Source organism: Megalopta genalis, chromosome 4, assembly GCF_051020955.1.
Source record: "Megalopta genalis isolate 19385.01 chromosome 4, iyMegGena1_principal, whole genome shotgun sequence".
Taxonomy (NCBI): domain Eukaryota; kingdom Metazoa; phylum Arthropoda; class Insecta; order Hymenoptera; family Halictidae; genus Megalopta; species Megalopta genalis.
In genome coordinates, this window is record NC_135016.1 from 32,382,548 (window position 1) to 32,402,553 (window position 20,006).

Consider the following 20,006-nt stretch of genomic DNA (forward strand, 5'->3'; position numbering starts at 1 on the left):
CGATGCACACTGTTTCTGTCTCTGATAAGCTTAAGTTAATAGGCACGCTTGCGCTGATCCTCTGTTGCCGAATATAGGCTGCGCAACTTTATGCAGATTCGCAATTTTGTAGGCGAACTTGACGGAACTTGAGACAGAATTATAGAGGTTCGGATTTTAGTAGATTTTTAATAGAAATTTGAACAGATACCTCAGGTTATGTCTCCCTAATCGACGCTGAGATTGTCCACAAAAATGAACAATTTTGGAAAAGGAGACACGATTGTTCGAGCCTTGTGACTCGTTTTTTATGGCTATCGATTGACAACAACTATAAAAACGAGTTGCAAGGCTCGAATAATCGTAACTCCTCTTCCCAAATTGTCCATTTTTGTGCACAATCTGAGCGTCAGTAAGGGACACATTTCTGTAGTAGCTCTTCAATAGGGATTTAGAACTTTTAGCACTAAAGGAAAGGTTAGCGAATCGGAGCGCGTGACTAAGGTTACTATTAATGCAGTTTATTCAAATGCTATCGATGAGCGCTGGCGCGACTAGCGTGACGTCGTAGGACTAGGAACTTAGAACAGACTGAGCTGAGGAGTTGCGCGTTTGTCTCTTTTATACTGGAAGAGAAGAAAGGAATAGATGGACTTCTGTAGGAAAGGAGAAAGTTGGGAAAGTCCCGTGCGGGTCGAGGTGTCCAGATATGAGGAGAATTGTTTTATTAGGAGTGCGTGTTTTTTAGGGAATTTTTAGGATTAGGACCGGTACTTGTTTTATTGCTAGCGACCGCGCTCAGGTAGAGGGATGCGACGCCACAAACTGTTTCTGTAAACCTGTAAATTTTTAGGATTTCGCGTGCAAAAAAGAAGTTGTATACATTAATTGTACAAAAAGAGAGATATTTATTTCTTAAATATGATAGATATTTATTTCTTAACTATGATAGATATTTATTTCTTAAATATGATAGATATTTATTTATTTCTCTTTGAAAGCAGGACATACGTTTCTATCGTTGTTCATTCAACCGTTTCAGTATTATTCCATTTAGTATAAAACGTTGTCTACACAATTAAAAACGCCTATTTCCATCGTGATTGATTTTAACAAATTAAAAATAAAATTACACTGTTGTATTCACTTCAGATAAATTTACCATTATACACTACTTTGAAAATTCTAAAATAACATATCTGCATTTTAATACATCAAAAGTACAGTACTTCGATTAAACTGCTGTCATTTTTATCCGAAGATTCGATAAGTCCAAAGTGAGCACTGTATTTGTGAGAAAATGAACTAAAATTAGACGAGCCAATAAAATTATAGTCTGCATTACAAATATTATGCTTAGTTATATGTTCATATGACTGAACAATCGTGAATGTAACAATTCCGTAACGTTACACTCGCAATTATTTACATTTTATTTGCATATATATAATATAATAATAATAATAAATAAATATATTATATAATATTTATATTAATTTATAATTAATAATTTTCAAATTTGATATATATATATATATCAAATTTGAAAATTCATTTACAATTACATGGAAGCGAGCGTTTCCGATCGAATGACTATCCCAGTTAGCTAGTTAAACGATATAACTCGAAATCAATCGGGAATTCGAAATAACCGAATATTAAAGTAATCGATGCACACCGCGACGTTGCGCATCTCGCCGTAATTTCGTTCCTGTAATTTCCTTCCAGATCACCTGCAACGCGTATACAATAAATCATTAAACGTTAATTGTATCTACGTTACCCACGGGCTGTAATAAATCACGTCGCGAAAGCGACGACGGGACAACAGACATTTAATTACAACCGAAATGTGCGAAGTTTCCGCGCCTGGTTACAAGCAACCACGTGGTATACATATACATGTATGCATGTATATATGTATGTATACATATGCGTTGCAAACTAGCGAACTTCTTTCTCCCTCGTGACGTCCACGTAATGAACCCTTCGCCGAACATTCGTTCGAAATCGCGTGTCAACCGCGTCTCAATTGACAAAAAAGCCACAGTGCTTGTTCAAAGTTTTTCCCGTGAATGAACGAACGACTGAATGAATGAATAAATAAATTACATTATTCCAGGAATGAGTAAATAATCTCATTGAAAGCAACAGCGAACGTTTAGAGAATCGGGAGACGCGTATTTTTGCAGACAATGGCGTAACGTTAATTTTAAAAGGGTTTTTTTCAAGTTGGCCATACAAATCGCGCGGAAAGGGTTAATTCGCGGCGCGAACGTAGACGGTTAAAAATTGTATCCGACGGAGCCGTTTGATATTTTACGACGAAGCTTCTCGAGAAATCGGCGAAACGTCGAAGCGCGATGGCGATTCGTTGCCGTGTGTTTCGTTTTCCTTTCGCGTTCCAGGATACGTCAATCACTCCGTTTTCGTGGTATTTCGAACGCAAACGTAAGAATAGATTGATGCACGTCCCGGTTCCACCGTTCCTTTCGCGGCGTGTCTTTCGGCAGATGTTCCCCGGATCGGGTTTTATTGAATTTATTCGGAGATGCGCGACGATCCCTGCGTTTCCTGACACTCGTCTACACGCGTACGATCGTTCATGATGGTATTTCTATCTCCCGCAGGGACGGAGGAACCTATTCTGGAAAAAGAGCTTATCGAATAATATATGTGATATCGCAATGAATTATAAACTCCGATTTAAATACGCATGCTCGGCAATGACTTTTATTTTATTATTGTAGTTCGACGTGTGGTTAAATAATAACGACGATTGTATATTTACAGGCTTACTGGTTTTCAAACTGTTTAAAGCAGTGGCGTTCAGTATCCAATGTTGCAAAGATTATACAGAATATAATCTTATTATAATATTATATTATAATAAGAAATAATCGTATTATATAATATTAATATAATATAAAAATATATTATATAATATAATATATTATTATAATATAATATTATAATATTATTATATATAATAAGAATTATATATAAAGATTCTATATTATAGAATCAATTTTTAAGAATTGGACCAAATGACTTGCGGTTTTTTGAGATGTTACGGGGACTGGTCAAGAAATGATGTTTCGTTTATTTTCTTTCGTCATTCGAAGCAGTTGTAATTATTGCAAGAAGTTTGAACATTGTCTAGAAAAAATAGTTTTCTTAATATCTCAAACAAATTTATGTCATTTCCAACAATTATTAAAAAGCTGTTCCATTTTAAAAGATGTTCGAATATTTTATCGAGTAATTAAGAAACCAAAAATAGAAATGTTGTTCTTTCTTTCAATTTTTTTCCAATTTCTCAATTTCTTTTCCAGTTTTGTATCGTAAATCGGATAATTCGTTTATTTGCTAGACATTTAAACTCTACGAATCAGAAATTCATACAGAAATTCATTGCCACTAAACAATTCATTTGCTGAACACTAAAGCCTGCGAGCTGTGCGCGGGAATTTATATCAAAAACGTAAGACACCCTGCGAACCTCATTCTATAAATTCCCGGGCCAAGATAAGGAACCATACTTCGTGCTCGTATCTATTTTGACTTCGGATAAATTGCTTTCGGTAGGAGTCTGACCATGCACCGGTTGAACTAGAATTACGGGCAACGGGATGTCTCCCGCGGTGGGGTATTACTGCCTGCATGAATCTTCGGTATCCGACTGATCCTCCAGGGTGCCCTTAAGGATGTCCGCGTGAACTTATCCTATCGGCACCTTCTACTAACTCGCCGCACCGCCTGGAACGTTATTCCGCCCGCGGGTCTAACAGAACGGGTTACAGACTGTTCTACCGCACCTAAATTTGGCATCCTCCGGTCTCATGTTAATCGACATAACTTTGCATATCTTGAAGACGCTGAAGGACGATTATGGAACCTAGCCAGCTGCTAGATTAGTTGAAAATATTGTCAGCGTCGTACCTGACTGCTGACAGTTTCAGAAATGTCCTTCATTTTCAGCTACCTAGTTTTCGAGGACTTGTCTTTTCATTGTACGGTTTCCTTTGTACGCATCAATTTCTTTTTTACCTCGATTATCGACTAAAATATCGAATCAGCTAGTTCAAATATTAATTAGCTAAGAATTCTCCAACAGATAGCCTGTTCTTAACAGAAGAAACTTTACATAACGTAGTTACGGATTGAAACATAAGAAAAATTTAATGGCGTCGTTACATTATTTCCAACTTGTCAAAATTATTGAAAGAAACAATATTTTATTTAATGTCTGTTTCTTACAATCGTCTCGAAATATTTTTATTTTGCATAAAGATTCGCTGTCTAATTATTACTTTTTATTGTATAAAAGCGGGTATAAAAGCAAGTATGATGACCAAACTGCAGATTTTTATGCAAGATAAAAAATGTATGATACTTTGAACGAGTTAAAAATAATGCAACGGTATTACTAAATTCTTTAAATGTTAGCAATATTCTGTGTTCGATCGTTGCCATAAATGCATAAAATCTGCAGACCCGTTATGACTTTACGCAAACTAAAAAGTGTCCAACTTAATTGTAAAATATACGAGTTAGATGAAAATGTTTTTTCTTCTTTCAATAATCGTAATAAGCTGAAAATAATGTAACGGTATCCTTAAATTCTTCGAACGTCTTTACAGTTTTACGTTCGATCCACACAATTTTGTCGTAAATGCATAAAATCCACAGACAATAGTTGGATGCAACTTTCAATGTTTTGGAGATTCAAGAAGACACAGCAGTTTGAAAACTTATCCGAGTGGAATACCAAACTAAAGCCATTTTTAAAGTTGCAACAACTGCTCTAAATTTTACTCTAGCTAGCAACGGTTAATAACAGGGACCAACATTGAACCGAGCAATATTTTTCAAATATGCAAATGAGCTAAGAAATTTCAGCTAGCATTGGTTCCAAGAATCACCGAATTTGGCCGAAGTTCTCGCAGAATCAGCAAAGAAACTGCGCGCAAACATTTTTCGCGGATTCTAGGAACTTCGCCGGAGAAATTGAGACCTTCGTAACAGCTTGGAAACCAATCAATTGAGAATTTAGGAAAACGAGAGCCAAGGTCGATTATCCCATGTATCACCGCCGGTTCTTTTGCGCCATCGTTCGAGGCACAAGTACAGTAAATTCTCACCAATTGTCCCCCCCCCCCAGCTTGTAAACAGAAAGTCTTCCCATGTTGTCTATTTTTGTTTACAAGCCGAAGGATTTGCTTCACGCGAATGTAAATCGCGTAAACAGAGTCCGTGAATACAAAAGAAAATACATTGAAAATAAAAGCTGGTATAAGTTTTCGAAATACATATTCATTTCATATAGCTCAACGAAAAAATAATTATGACATCTCAGAAATCAAAAGTATATTTTTACTGCAATTTGAAACAATCAACCTTTTCTTTTAAAGTGACACAAACTCATCGTCTTAATGTTAAATTCGGATGGTTTCTTCTCAATATTTCTCTTTATTAAGTATTCATAAATTTGCTGAAATTCGCAACAATCTTTCGTTAAATTTGATCGAAATCTGAAGGCTCGTTGAATGTTTGCAATCAATGTCTACAGGATGTCCCAAAATTACGGTACTTAAGGTTATTTGAAGTAACTTTTTCCTCAGCGAAAATGCAATCCACGGCTTTGTTTACGAGTTATTAACGAAAAACAGTGACCAATGGGAGGCGAGCTTGGCTGGCGCGCGGCGGCCGAGCCAACGAGCGCGCAGAGCTCGATTCCGCTCATTGGCTCGGTCGCCTAGCGCCGAGCAAGCTCGCCCCTTATTGGTCAGTGTTTTGAGAAAATTTTTGTAAAGGAAAAAGTTGCTTCGAATGGCCTAAGGAACCCGTCACTTTCGGATTGCGAGACATTTTTGCGACACCCTGTATAACGACACATCCCAATTTCCTGGCTAATTTAAGAGCTTCGCGAAGATTTGCTGGCTGCGTAGATTCAGATCGCGTAACAAAAAGGGGCTCGCGTAAAAATGTGCCCGCGTAAATTGAGAAACGGGTGTGCTTGAACATCCGAGAAGTAGTAGTAGTAGTAAGCGTGTCCAGAAAAAAAATACACGGACTCGTTCCGGTGGTCAGAACTCAGGTTTCGGAATGCTGCGGACGGCGAATCATGGCCGAGACCCTGCGGATTCCTGGCACGTTCTCGCCGCATAACAGAACAGAAACGGTCGCCAGCACGGCAGGCAGCTCGCGTTCCCCAAGAATTTCTATTTCATAAACCGCGGAGAATTTGTTTGATCGCGTTTACGATATGTGAGCCCCCGCGAAAATGTATACCGCACGCGATCCAATCTTTTTGCACGGCGAACGCATCGCGGTAATTAGGAAAGCGAGTATGATCATCCGGGATATATGTATTGCGGTAGAAACGCTGATTCTAGGAAATGACCTCTTGTTTCTTAGCACTGGAAAATAATCGTGTTTCAGCCGAGACAAATCGTCTTTACCTTCTATACATGGTATTTCGATAAATAATAATGACAATGATAATAGCACTGCACTCGAGACATATCTTCTTTGTCTTCGCTAGATTGTCTCCTTCGATTGCGGGACTTTGTTTGAAATGTTTGTTCGATGCTCTTGCCGATAAGTGACAAGATTGCTAAATAATTTCTTGGATAATTATAAACTAATTTTCACTCTAGGTATCATAGACGATGAAACAATGGAGTACAACGTTGTTGAACGTCGTGGACAATATTGAGGATCGACGCAAGAGTTGCAAAATTGTCGAGGTAATAAATAAATAATAAATTGTACGAGTTGAAGAAGATTGAATTTAAAGATTATAGAACGTATGCTGTAAATAAATGCGCGGCAATGTAAACTGTAACGTGCAACAACAAAACAACTCTTGCCAAATAAATGCCGGTCTTCTTAAAAAAAAAAACTTTTGTATTTTTATTTGTCAAGCTACTCTAACCCGAGAAAAACAACAGCGTTGCTATGGACATATAAATTGCCCATATCGCTGAAGCCACCGATTAATTCGTACAATAGAAACGTTAAATTGCACGACAAATTATGCGCATTATATTATACAAACCCGATGGTCTACACGTGGCCAGAACGCTTTGAACTTTCGATATCGGGACGACGAAGAGGAAGGAATGATTAATGAAAAAGCGTCGATAGGCGAACGATATTTTTCCAATGAAAATAACTTCGCTCCGAAAGGGGCCGTGGATGCTGAAGTATGCCAGACAATAGAGGCTCCTACATATATATATGGTCCGTATGATCATTGCGGTTTTGCACTTCTTGAGTCACCGCGTTGTGGGCTCTGCTGGTGCAATTAATTTGGTGTCTGTTCGGACGACAATCGATTTACGCGTCGATGAACGCTCCGGTGGCGTTTATCTGCGGTCGTGCAATTACTTTACCCATTACTTCCCGGGCGTAGAGTAAACCGCAAACTCTGGTCGAAAATAAGCGGTTCGCGTTTCGGTGAAGCAGTTTTCAATTATTTTGAGAAAATACAGTAAATCCTCGATTATCGTACGATCCTCCGACGTTCGAATTATTTAGCATTCAAATTCGAAAAATTGTCCCTAATTTTCCTTCAGCGTGCAAACAAAAACACAGACAATTTGGGAGAGGAGATACGATTGATTCAGCCTTGCACCTGGTTTTTAGAATCGTTGATAATCGGAAATCATAAAAATGAGCAACGAGGCTCGAATAATCGTATCTCCTCTTCCCAAATTGTCCACTTTTGTTTACAAGCTGAAGGAACAATTGGAGAGAATTTACTGTGTACGTTTCACGTGTGATCTCTTGAATTCAAGTAAACTCGTATACGAAACGATTTTCTGTATAAATTCACGAATCTTATTAGATTCAGTGTCTCGCGCTACAATTAAGAAATCATATCGGGGTTAAACCGCGATAACTTCTTTTAAAACTGGAGGAAATTTCCTGTATCACGTTTCAGGTAACCGCTAACTTATATGTGTAATAAAAATTTTATCGAAATAAGAACGACTTTAAAAATGTTTATCGAACTGCAATGAACAGCCTCTCGAATAACCTTCGAAAATATTAGGTTGTCCAGAAACTTCGCGCGGTTTTCGGCGATTCTTGAAGTTAGGCGTTCGAAAATGCGACTGATTTCAGCTTCTTTTTTCTTCGAAGCAGATAGTAGCTTTAACAATGAATACTTTTACTGAAATTATATCGAAAGATTTTGGATAATCTAATTCGGTTGGCAGGTTTGACGGATAATTGACAGATGGGAAACGAAAAGGGAACATTTTCGGCATATGGCGTTATTTTATTTTTAAAAAACGCAAAAAACGCAAAGGAAAAATATAAAAATACGGCGTAAGGTGTGCGTAGAGAATGTAATGAAAGAACGTGTGTGCCAAAAGTGGTTTCTAAGATTTCGCAAATTAGTGAAACGGCTCGCTTACGACGATATTATTCGGGAGATTAAACAACGATTCGTAGACGAGCATTTTAACAAACATGCAAAGTTCCCCTAAAATATCGAACTCAACGCTGAATCTGCCGAGCAGTAAAAATAAAAAAATAAAAAATAAGAAATATCAGATGTGCATTTTCTCACAAAGATGAGAAGACCAAATTTACTTCGATATCGTACCGTTTTCATCACGCTACTGTTCCAACAATGTAATGAATCCAATAATTTTCCAAATAATTTTCCGGGATTCACAATTTTTCAGCGAAATTCAACAGTGTTCGGTGTTGAAGGAGATTCGATTCCGTTGCAGTCGAAATCACTGCGACAAATTCAAATTTTGCGGAACCGGTGTTGCCAAACACCAGTTTGAATTTTCTCCGATGCCTTAAGAGTCTCGTGCAGCCAACGCGTCGAGCGAACCCGGTGAAAAATAAATCGACGAAACCGGGCAAACAAATTACGGGTACGCGTTCGCGCCGCGAATCAACGCGCGTCTGCACCGTCGAGCGGAACAAACTATCCTCTGGCCGCAAATATTGACAGACATTACAAGGATCGGAACAAAAAAAAATACGGCGTCGCGAAAACAGTGGTTGGTCGTTGGTTGGCAGGCGAGAGCTGTGTCGCGACCGCGTTGGACGAGCGACGCACACAGAGAAGTCCAGCGAAAGCGCGCCGTTATATTTTCATTAGGCGGTCCGTATCGTTGGCTCCGCAAATAGAACAGGGTGAATCGTTTTCTTGTTCACCCTCGAGGAGGACCCGACGGGCCGGCTTATCTGCAGACACCGGCGTCCGCGGTGACGCAGTTCCTGGATGCTGGCACCGCCATTTTGAAGCCGCCGCCGCAGACCTGTTTCGCCGAAGAGGATTGCCTCACCGCCGGGAGCAGAGACTCGGCCATCGGTTTCAGCTTCGATTCCTTCGATTTCTGAATCAGCCTCTTCTGGGTGTAGTACTTCCTCTTCAGCTCGGATATCTCGCCGCTCATCCTGTCCAGGCCGACCTGGTACTCGCCGACTTGGACCTCGTACATGCTCACCTCCGCCAGCAGACACTGAGAAATCACCCTCTGAATCATTGAACTCGCGTGCTGCCAGGCATTTTCGACCGTTAATGTGCATGCACACCGTCGACGTCATCGTGAATGTTTAAGAAACGACAGACACGAGAACGCCTCGGTCGGTTAGTTAACGCCTGGCTAGAAGCTGAACCCTTCCGGAACGCGAGCCGAGCGTTTTGCGCTTTATGCGATTCGATTTTGAAAGTGTTGGCTTTGCGTTTTGATCGACGGTAATCGATACTTATCACAGACTTGGATTCAGGAAGACGTAAGGGCAGAAGTTTAAGATATTTGAATTTCAGTTGTGCGAAGTTCGTATCGCTGACAGTTGTTTCATTTAGTTCGTCTCGTTTTTTAAATCTAGAGACGCATTTTTCGCTTCTTTAACCAGTCAGCACATTTCGACGCGTGTACTCGTCGTAACGCAAAATGTTGCCGTTTCATCGTGACAAGTGTACAATAAATTCTCTTTAATTGTCCCTCAGCTTGTAAAGGAAAATGGACAATTTGGGAAGAGGAGATACGATTATTCGAGCCTTACGGCTCGTTTTTATAGTTACCGATTGTCAACAATTTTAAAAACGAGCCGAAAGGCTCGAATAATCGTATCTCTTTTTCCTAGATTTGACCATTTTTGTGCAGAATCTGAGCGTCGATTAGGGAGAATTTACTCGTAAAATACAGTAATTGGAACGATATACAGGGTGTCCCAAAAATGTCTCGCAATCCGGAATTGGCGGGTTCCTCGGATCATTTGAAGCAGCTTCTTCCTTTACAAAAATTTTCTCCGAGGCACTGTTAACGAGTTTTTAACGAGAAACAGTGACCAATAAGAATCGAGTACGGCTGACGCGAGGCGGCCCAGCCAACCAGCGCACGAAACCCAGTTCCGCTCATTTTGGCTTGGTCGCCACACGCCAGCTGAGCTGGGATTCGACCGCTCGACCGCTGGCGCCGTTGGCTCGGCCACCTCGCGGCAGCTGATCTCGCCTCTGATTGGTCACTGTTTTTCGTTAATAACTCGTAAACGAAGCCGCGGATTGCATTTTCGCTAAGGAAAAAGTTGCTTAAAATGACCTCATGAATCTCCTACTTTCGGATTGCGAGACATTTTTGGGACACCCTGTAGAACGATCAGTGTACGATAATTATTCGCTGCAGCTGTTATTCAATTTTAGCGAATTCTCGTATCGAAAGGGTAATTGTGAAACTAAGAAAAGCGAAACCTATTTATTGAACGGTGCATAAGGAGCAGTATATATATTTACCTTCATCTTCTTTCCCCTTTCACGCAACGCTTTCTGGGTTTTGTTCAGCGAAACGGTCACTTGAGGTCCCGGGTGGTTCGATAAAATTTCGCGGAGGTTCATGTACAATTTCTCGGTGTCCTTGATCTGCTTCTCCCTATCGACCAACTCTGAAGCCATTCTTATGATACGCTTCTGGAGGATCTGAATCTTCTTCAATAGCTCGAACTTAGATGGATCGGATCCCTGTGCAGAATTCGCAAACGCCCTTGTACAGAGAACGTGCCGTGAAAAAATAATGCAATTCGAGCACGTGGAAAGCCCTCGCTTCAATTTTTAGAAATGCACGAAAGATTAGAACAGATACATCGATGCCGGGTTCTGTTTTTGAATTAATAAAATTTTCGTAGCAGATAATCAATTTTCTCCAACGTCGAACGTTATAAATTATTTCTCGGGTGCATTAAATAATCTCGGTATACTAATTGCTAGATAGCGGATTTTATGCATTTATGAGAAAAATGAGCATACGAAACATGGAATCATGAGAACGGTTGAAGATTTTAAAAGATACTGTTACATTATTTTCATCTTGCTAAATTTATCAATAGAGGAAACATATTTTTATTCGACTCCAATTTATTGTAATTGAAATAGACAACATTTAATCTGCACAAAGATTCGATGCCTGTTAATTATATTGTCGTAATAAATCCTTGAAGTACTAGAAAATTATTATAAATCGAAGGAACAACCAATTATAATAATATAATATCCTTCTCCTTTCACGTTAATGAACCCGATCAAGAAAATGAAACTTGAAAATCATTTTCATTAAATCAATTCACACAAACTGTATACTAAACTGTGTACGAACTGCTATACTAAACTGCTAGTATTTATGCAAATTAACAATTATTTTCAACAATTTTAAGAAACACGAGTCGAACAACAGTGTTCCTTTGAACAATTCTAATCATCTAACAACGATATGGCCGGAATATATATTCTTCCGATGAAATCACTATCTTGTGTTTCACATTGTCATTTTTCTTATAAATGCACGAAGATCCGCATACGGAAGATAAAGATTAGCATACTCCTACGTAGAAAATACCTCGAGCTTCCTCCATCTGTGGATGTTCAACGGCGTCTGCACCTCCTCCTCCAACGCCATAACCTTCAACCTCTCCCTCGTCAGATCTCTGTTCAAGTGAAAGACCTCTTGACGTAGATCGCTCATGTTCGAAATGTTCTTGATCAGCAGCGCCTTCTCGGTCCTGAGATTCTTCACCTCGAGCTTCAGCAGTCTGATGTCCTCCAATCTTCGATTGTACTGCGCCTCGCCCCTCTGCAGGGTGCCGTTCAACACCTTGATCCTGCTGTACTGGAGGGTGAGCTCGTCGTTCCGCCTGACCAATTGCGAGCCGAGGATATCCCTCTCGTTCATGATGTTGTCGATGTCCTTCATGCGACGGCCAATATCCGCCTCCGCCCGCTGGATCACCTGCCTCAGGCTTTTCTCCTCCTGCTTTATCTCCTCGATCTCGTACTTCAGGTCTTGCACCTCCTTACGGGACGCCTGCAGCTCGACCTTCAAACCCTCTCTCTCCTTCTCCACCTTGCCGCGAACTACGGAACGGAAAATCGTTTGGCAGAAAATTGATTAGAGCGAAAATTGATTAGAAACGTACCGATCTACAGCGCGGACGATTCGGAGATGCTGTTCGACCATTTTGCACGAACGATTCAGGTAAAAATATTTCGACTAAGAAATACAAATATTTGAAAATACTGGTTGAAATAATTAATTGATTTTACAAATATAAGTATTTCAAAAATCGGTTAAATGAATTCTGTGTTAAATGACATACCGGTGACAATAATTAATTGATTTTACAAATGTACAATAAGTATTTAAAATACTGATTAAATGAAATACTAGTTGGAATAATTAATTGATTTTACAAATATAAGTATCTCAAAAATAGATTAAATGAATTCTGTATTAAGTGAAATACCGGTGACAATAATTAATTGAGTTAACCAATGTATATAATACAATATATATATATTATTATATTATATTATTATATAAAATATACAAATATAAAAAAATGCATATTGTTTATATTGCTTTTTAAACATAACAAATTTATATTGTTAACGTAAAAATTACTTTCGATCGCTAAACAAGAATTTTTAACGGTACGTCGGATTCACCACTCGATTGCAAAAGATTAAACTTACCTCCTCTGAAGAATTTAATATTTGCGCATCTAAATTATTGTCTACAAGGTCTCCTAAATTTTTTGTTCATCGACGAATAAACTTCTTCGAAACTAATTTACAAAACGGTGTGCTATTCGATAATTGAAACCAATATCTCAGCGGGCTCATACAATGAAACCACTTACGGAATTCCTCTTTAATCAGACTGGTCTCCTTCGCAACGATGTCCTCTTTCAATTGCTCGGTCTGATGCGCGACCACGATCAGCTTGTTCTTCAGCTCCTGTATTTCGTCGTGCGCTTCAACCAAGCTTTTGTTCAGAGAGTTCCTCTCGGTGCGGACGGTCTCGAACAGGTTCTGTTGTTGCCGATACTTGGTCTCGATCTCCGCCAATCTCTTCTTGTACGTCGAGATCTCGACTTGCTTCAGCTTGACCTCGCTTAGGTACTCCTCGACCTGTTGACCCGGCGAGGTTAGACTCGCATACTCGCGGAGATTACCCGCCGTGCAGAACTATAATTATGCGGCTCGTTATTGCCGCTAGCTACGAACGCGGTTTCGACGTTACCGGAAATTTTACCGGAGGCTATTGATTAGACCGAATCCTAATCTACGAATTGTGACTTGCGAAGCAACACGTGATTAACACTTTATCCATCGGCAGTTTTTCAACACCTTGCCGTGCGAGATTCTTTGTGGTTACTAATTCGTTATAATTTATTTGCACGGTTCTAAATAAACAGGTGCCTTCTATTTTGACAAAAATTCTTCTCTATTCTGTTCGATAAACTTCCGCTGACGAAACAAACTAGAAACAACAGAAGAAAGATAGTTAAAAGTACCGATAATAAACGCAGATAACGAATCAGAACCGAGTAGAAATAACGAGTCAGAAGTGACTTGTGAATGAATAGATTCAAATACGAAAAAACTGTAAAGATAGAAAAATTTCAGAATATTTTTCTATTATTCTTAACTAATTACAATTGTTAAAAGAAAACAAATTTGTTTCATCATAGTAAAAAATTCATCGTAATTTCAATTTCACCATAAGTATGTTTCTAACAAATTTACTTTTTACGATATTTATTGAGCTGTTTTGTAGACAGCTGTTCGAAAAGTTGTTTCGTTCGTTCGCGAGAAAATGAAAGACGATTTTTAATAATCGTTTAGAGCGAAAAGATAGCGCAGAACGATATACTTTTGAAAATCTCGTATCGATTTAGAAGAAACGAATAACGCTTTCATATTTCGCAAGATCATGTTTCAAATCTTCGTCACTCGTCGTTATACAGAATGTTCCAGGTTTTAATGTCCAAACTTTGTCAGTATATTCTATGGCACAAAGTAAGAAAAAAATGTTACGTAAATATAGGTCATATAGAACTTTATTAAAAAGTTATAACAAAAATTCAGAATAGGAATAGTAATCAACTAAAAAAAAGAAGAAAAAAAAGAAAAATCTTCGATCGATGTCAATCATGTATTGTCAACAACGGTAGACATTTCGAAATGTATTAATAAACACAGCTTACATAAACACACGGTATGTGTTGATCTATTCAAGCCAATGCTCGCAGTAACAGCAAGTTGATTACTATTCCTATTCTAAATTTTTGTAATAACTTTTTAATAAAGCTCTATATGACCTATGTTTACGTAACATTTTTTTTCTTACTTTGTGCCATAGAATGCACTGACAAAGTTTGAACATTAAAACCTGGGACACCCTGTATAATATTGGGTTGGCAACTAAGTAATTGCCGATTTGTTCAATGAAATACAAATTTTTTTTTACTTGGAATGAAGTTTAATCTGTAATGTATTTCTCATTTTGTTCGATGACCTTTTGCCATCTCTCTGACAACTTGAAAATTCCACGCTCGTAGAAACTCTGATCCTTTTCGACCAAAAACTGAGTTAAGTGAGATTTTACAGCGTCATCATCATTAAAAGTTTTACCACGAAGGGAGTTGTCCAGGGATCGAAATAAGTGGTAATTCGATAGCGCGAGATCAGGGCTATGTGGTGGGTGTAACATCAATTCCCAACCAATATCCATCAATTTTTGCCGAGTGGACAAAGACGTGTGCGGCCTAGCATTGTCCTGCTGGAAAATGACACCTTTACGATTGTCCAATTCTGGTCGCTTTTCCTTGACCGCTGCATTCAATTTGTCCAGTTGCTAACATTCACGGATAATAAAAAAATAACATAATAATAATAATAATAATTTTATAATATAACATTTACGGATATCATAAAAATGGGAGTGAGAGATATCTATAACTGAAATCGGCAATTACTTAGTTGCCAACCCAATAGTTCAAGAGGGTTAGCGCAACTTGTAATAGCAATCCGTGTCCCCGTTAATACATTTGAAATTAATTCCGCGAAGGTCCGGCGAAGAGTATGCAAATCAAGGGACAAGATTTCGAAAACGTGGTCACGGTTGGACAGGGCAGCGGTTTCAGTTGCAAACTGTTGGACGAGTGCAGTCGCGAACGTTGACATCGTGCCGCGATGCCCAAGAGCGAGCCAGAAATGAACGACTGTCCTGTGTTTACCTTTACTTCCTGTTGGTCCAGCAGTGCTGGACCGGAGCAGTGCTGGAGATCGGACGGTAAATCCGTCGGCGTAGCTTGCTTCATATCTGACTACACACCGATTGGCTATACGTTCCCCGATTCCGCGACAATAGAATGTGCAAAGCATCGCAAACTGCGTCGTCCATGCGACTCGGCTAACTTTTAGCAGCTGTTACCGTTTAACACGCCTGTTCTTTAGGATTATCTGGACAGTTCGCCGCATAGATTTTAGGATCAAAAGTTATTCCCACGCGTCCTTTCGTAGCTGCCGCGCACAACATTAAATTGCATATCGGGAGATTTTAGAGACACGAATTTCCTTTCATAATTTTCCACGATGAAACGCGGATACATAATCGCAATAATTAGTGTCCCGCGTTTAGATTGGATTCAGTGGAGAGCCTTCCTGCTTTTAAGCAATTCTAATTGGTTCAATTCAATTAACATGTCTTTGCACAGCTTGTTTCATTGCACGGTACAAATATTAATTTTGTCCTTGCTGTTTATCGATTATTAAGTTTTAGTTAAAGTAAACGATTCTAAATATTCTTTGTATCAGAAGATACAATAGAACGAGTTAATTAAAACTAATTATAATAATAACGACTGATTCGAGGGCAGAAAAGTCGCTGTGTTATAATAATATGACGATGCGTCGCACAAACAGCATAAAAAAAATGGAAAAAAATATCAAAAAGAAATGGAAAAAATAAAGTAAAAGAAAAAGGAAGTAGCAAAGATGATTAATTAAAATGGAAGAGATTGCGAAAATAATAAAGAAGAGTACAATAGAAAATCAAATTAGAATATCGTTAATAGACTGCGGATTTTATGCGTTTATAACAATCAATGTGTAAATCAAACATAAAATTATGAACACGTTTAAAGAACGTTTAAAAACACTATTCCATTGCTTCCAACATACTAAAATTATTAGGAAAAGAAATAGATGTGTACAACTCCTGCATCTTGAAATTAATGCAGACAATGTCTATTTAGCATAAAAATCCACAGTTCAGTTTTTAGTATTATAAACAACTTTATGCCATCTTTATAGCAACTTGGCGTCGCAATAAAACATCTGCGAGCAATAAATTGGAAAATAGTCGAACATCGTCGACTCTGTTGCAACGTATGATCAAATGGTGTTTGCAACAGCATAAACAAATGTCAATCACGTGGTGCAACGTCAGGGGAATATGCTATCAGTCGGAGTTCCTCAATCATAGGCGGCAGAAACCATTTGGGTGGCTTCAGTCATGGTTCCCCCAAGATTGAATGCAAATAGCATGCAGTGCGGAATATGCAGTTCGCTGGATGTCGTCATACGCCGCTGATTCGTAAGATAATGTCATGGAATTTTCGTGCTAGCAATAAGCAGTATTTTGTTAATCACGATCGTAAACGCCTCGAAACTATGCAACCGTACAAAACAATGCTTTCATTTAAGTGACTGCATACGATCGTACGAAATGCAATTTTCTATGAAACTATGCGGAAGACCAACGATCGCTATCGCATTTTTTCTTTTTGTTCGAGACGTTTTTTCGTTCCGAAAGTGCGAAGGTAAATTTATAGAACATGTCGGATAAATTGATAGAAATATAGAGGTTCTCCCGCGACCATATGAGATCTCGTTTCAACCAGTTTCCATACGGTTCTACTTGCCCGAACAAACACCACTTCGCTTGCCTGACCGCATACGAACCCGCTCCACTTGCACGCTTACGTGCAGTTCTACTGCACTTCGACGACCACATATCACCAACTTATGCGCACACGTATGAGGTTTATTTTCTGGCTCGCTGTACATCGATACCATCGAATAATTCCATAGGTTTGATACATGATATCGGTAAACACCGATTTACAGGTATTCTCTATATGGCACATTAATTGTCTACAATAGTGCATTATCTAATTGAAAATCAAATCCTTCCGACATTTTCTCGAATCGAATCTAAATCAATCTAAATTCTATTTAATGCGAAGGACAGTTTCTTTAAAACATATCTTACTGTATATTATAATGCATATTAGAATCTTTATAATAAAATCAAGTCACTTAACAATGTTTACATGATCTGTCCAACTGTCTTTTCATCGTTCAAAGTATACATAAATATATAGTAGATATTTGCTTTGGTAAATATGTATTTATTATACATATATTATAAATATATATAAAAGGTTCAAACCAGGCCTATCTTTTCGACGGAAATGTTCAGGTTAAATAAATAAATTTAATATTTTAATCTAATTTAATTTAAGATGTATATTATATAATATACATCTTAAATTAAATTTAATATCTAATAATTTTTATAACATAATATAATATATTATATATATTATTTTATATTATTATTATATATATATATATATAATAATAATATATATAATAATATATAATATAATATATTATAATTTAATAAATAACATACATATATGTATGTACACGCATAGACATGCCTACTGCAATAGTATGCATACAAAGGCACAGATAAAATGACAAAATGGTACGAATTTATTTTTTAAAAACATGAAAATTGATAATTAAGAATGTATACTCGCCTGACGCGCCAAATCCTGCGCCACTAAACTGTGTTTATCCCTCTCCTTTTCTATCACAGACATTTGCTTCTGCACATTCGTAATGTCCTGCACGGCCGCGTCAAGCTCATACTCGATCTTTCGTTTGCTGTACTCGCACACGGTAATCTCGTGGTTCTGCTGTTTAATCTGATCGCTCATGTTCTCCTTGGTCCGCGCCAGGATGTTTTTCTCGCGTAACAGCATTTCAACCTGTTGCTGCTTATCGATCTGCTGCCTCCGCAAAGTAAATAATTCTTGCTCGCGATTCTTCGTGGTCACTGTCGACTGTTTCAATTGTTGCTCGAAGCTCGAACGTTCGGTCTCGAACTTTTGCGCCCGTTTCATCGCCGACTCCATGTCGGCCCTGCATCTCGTCACTTCGGGTCTCAATCTGGCAAAGTCAAAATCGTTTCAACTTTCCCGGCACGTACGTACGCTCGGTCGCGGGTGTCTAGAAGCATGCAGCAAACGTCGGGTGTTTTATACAAAATGCAACAGCTTTCAGCATTTTAGAGAACTGTTGCTACAAGATAAAACAGAACACAAAATTTGATGCAAGTAAGACTGGTCTTGGAAATGTAACCGAGTAAGATTTGATTGTAATTATTGCGATCATCCTTGGCATATTAAAAGTATTCTCTTTTTTAGAGAGATAGAATATACAGATCGAAGTAAAATCGAATTGTTCGCTCTTACGATACGAATGATGCAAATGGTGTCTTAAACACGTAAATGCTTGTGATTCAACTACGGATTTTATAAATTACTGATTTTATTGATTCCTGAGGTCATTTGAAGTAACTTTTTCCTTAGCGAATATGTAATCCGTCGCTTTGTTTACAAGCTATTAACGAAAAACACTGACCAATGAGAGGCGAGCTCGGCTGGCGCGAGGCGGCCAAGCCAATGAGCGGAACTGGGCTTCGACCGCTCGTTGGCTTCGACCGCTCGTTAGCTCGACCGCCCGTTGGCTCGACCGCTCATTGGCTCGACCGCTCATTGGCTCGACCGCTCGTTGGCTCGACCGCCTCGCGCCAGCCGAGCTCGCCTCTCATTGCTCACCGTTTTCCGTTAATAACTCGTAAACAAAGCCGCGGTTTGCATTTTCGCTAAGAAAAAAAATTACTTGTATAGACATGTGGTAGAACTGATTCAACTTTGCTTTATCAATAAAGATTAAACACTAAGACTTCAGCACAAGCAACGAAGATCGAATGCCATTATTATACCACTACGCGAGCGGTGACTGAACATCGTTTCTCGCGCAAGAGACACCGCACGGAATCCACGTTCCGCGTCGTATTTTATCGTACGAAACATTGATAAAAAAAATACTCGTCAATACGGTGCAAGAAAATTCCGACAAACGCGGTGCTCTTTTCAGCGGCGCGACGCGACGCGCGGTAACACATATTTTCTCGGACTTTCCGACCGCGACCTCGAGAAATATACGACGATTTCCATAGCAATTACATGGATCACAAGTATCGATGCATTGTAATGCAAAATTGAATGGAAAATAAATTTCGTCTCCTGGCTCCCTTCTGCCGATCGCGACACACCGCGAACACAATTCACCGAACAACCAGTTGGAATAATGTTTCCCGGGTTGCTTCGCGGCAATACGATCCATTATATTCCTGTCGCGTCTGATATTTTATAACGACGTTGATATAGGTCTTCGCGCGCAACTATCGTCGCGGATTGTTGTTCCGGCCGCCGAAAACGAATGCTCAATTAAACCTGACCGTTCGAGCGCCATTTGCCGCGGGTCCACCGGACAATAAAATGGCGAAGCGTCGGGGCTTAAGTCTCTTTTAATGGAAGACACTCGCGGCGGAACGATGTTGCAATTAATTTTT

At 38.9% G+C, this 20,006-nt stretch overlaps 1 protein-coding gene across 1 annotated transcript in view; it reads right to left on the reverse strand.

Annotated features, from left to right (window-relative positions):
* Nucleotides 1-867: 867 nt before the first annotated feature.
* LOC117227944 (uncharacterized) overlaps nucleotides 868-20,006 on the reverse strand; it is a 35,651-nt gene continuing 16,512 nt past the window's right edge. Inside the window, exons 7-11 of the mRNA XM_033483499.2 lie at nucleotides 18,124-18,535; nucleotides 13,147-13,417; nucleotides 11,847-12,361; nucleotides 10,751-10,975; nucleotides 868-9,476 (exon numbers count right to left, since the gene is read on the reverse strand). Of these exons, the coding sequence (XP_033339390.2) occupies nucleotides 9,195-9,476; nucleotides 10,751-10,975; nucleotides 11,847-12,361; nucleotides 13,147-13,417; nucleotides 18,124-18,535 (1,705 nt within the window). The 3' untranslated portion in view covers nucleotides 868-9,194. The remainder of the gene's footprint in view (nucleotides 9,477-10,750; nucleotides 10,976-11,846; nucleotides 12,362-13,146; nucleotides 13,418-18,123; nucleotides 18,536-20,006) is intronic.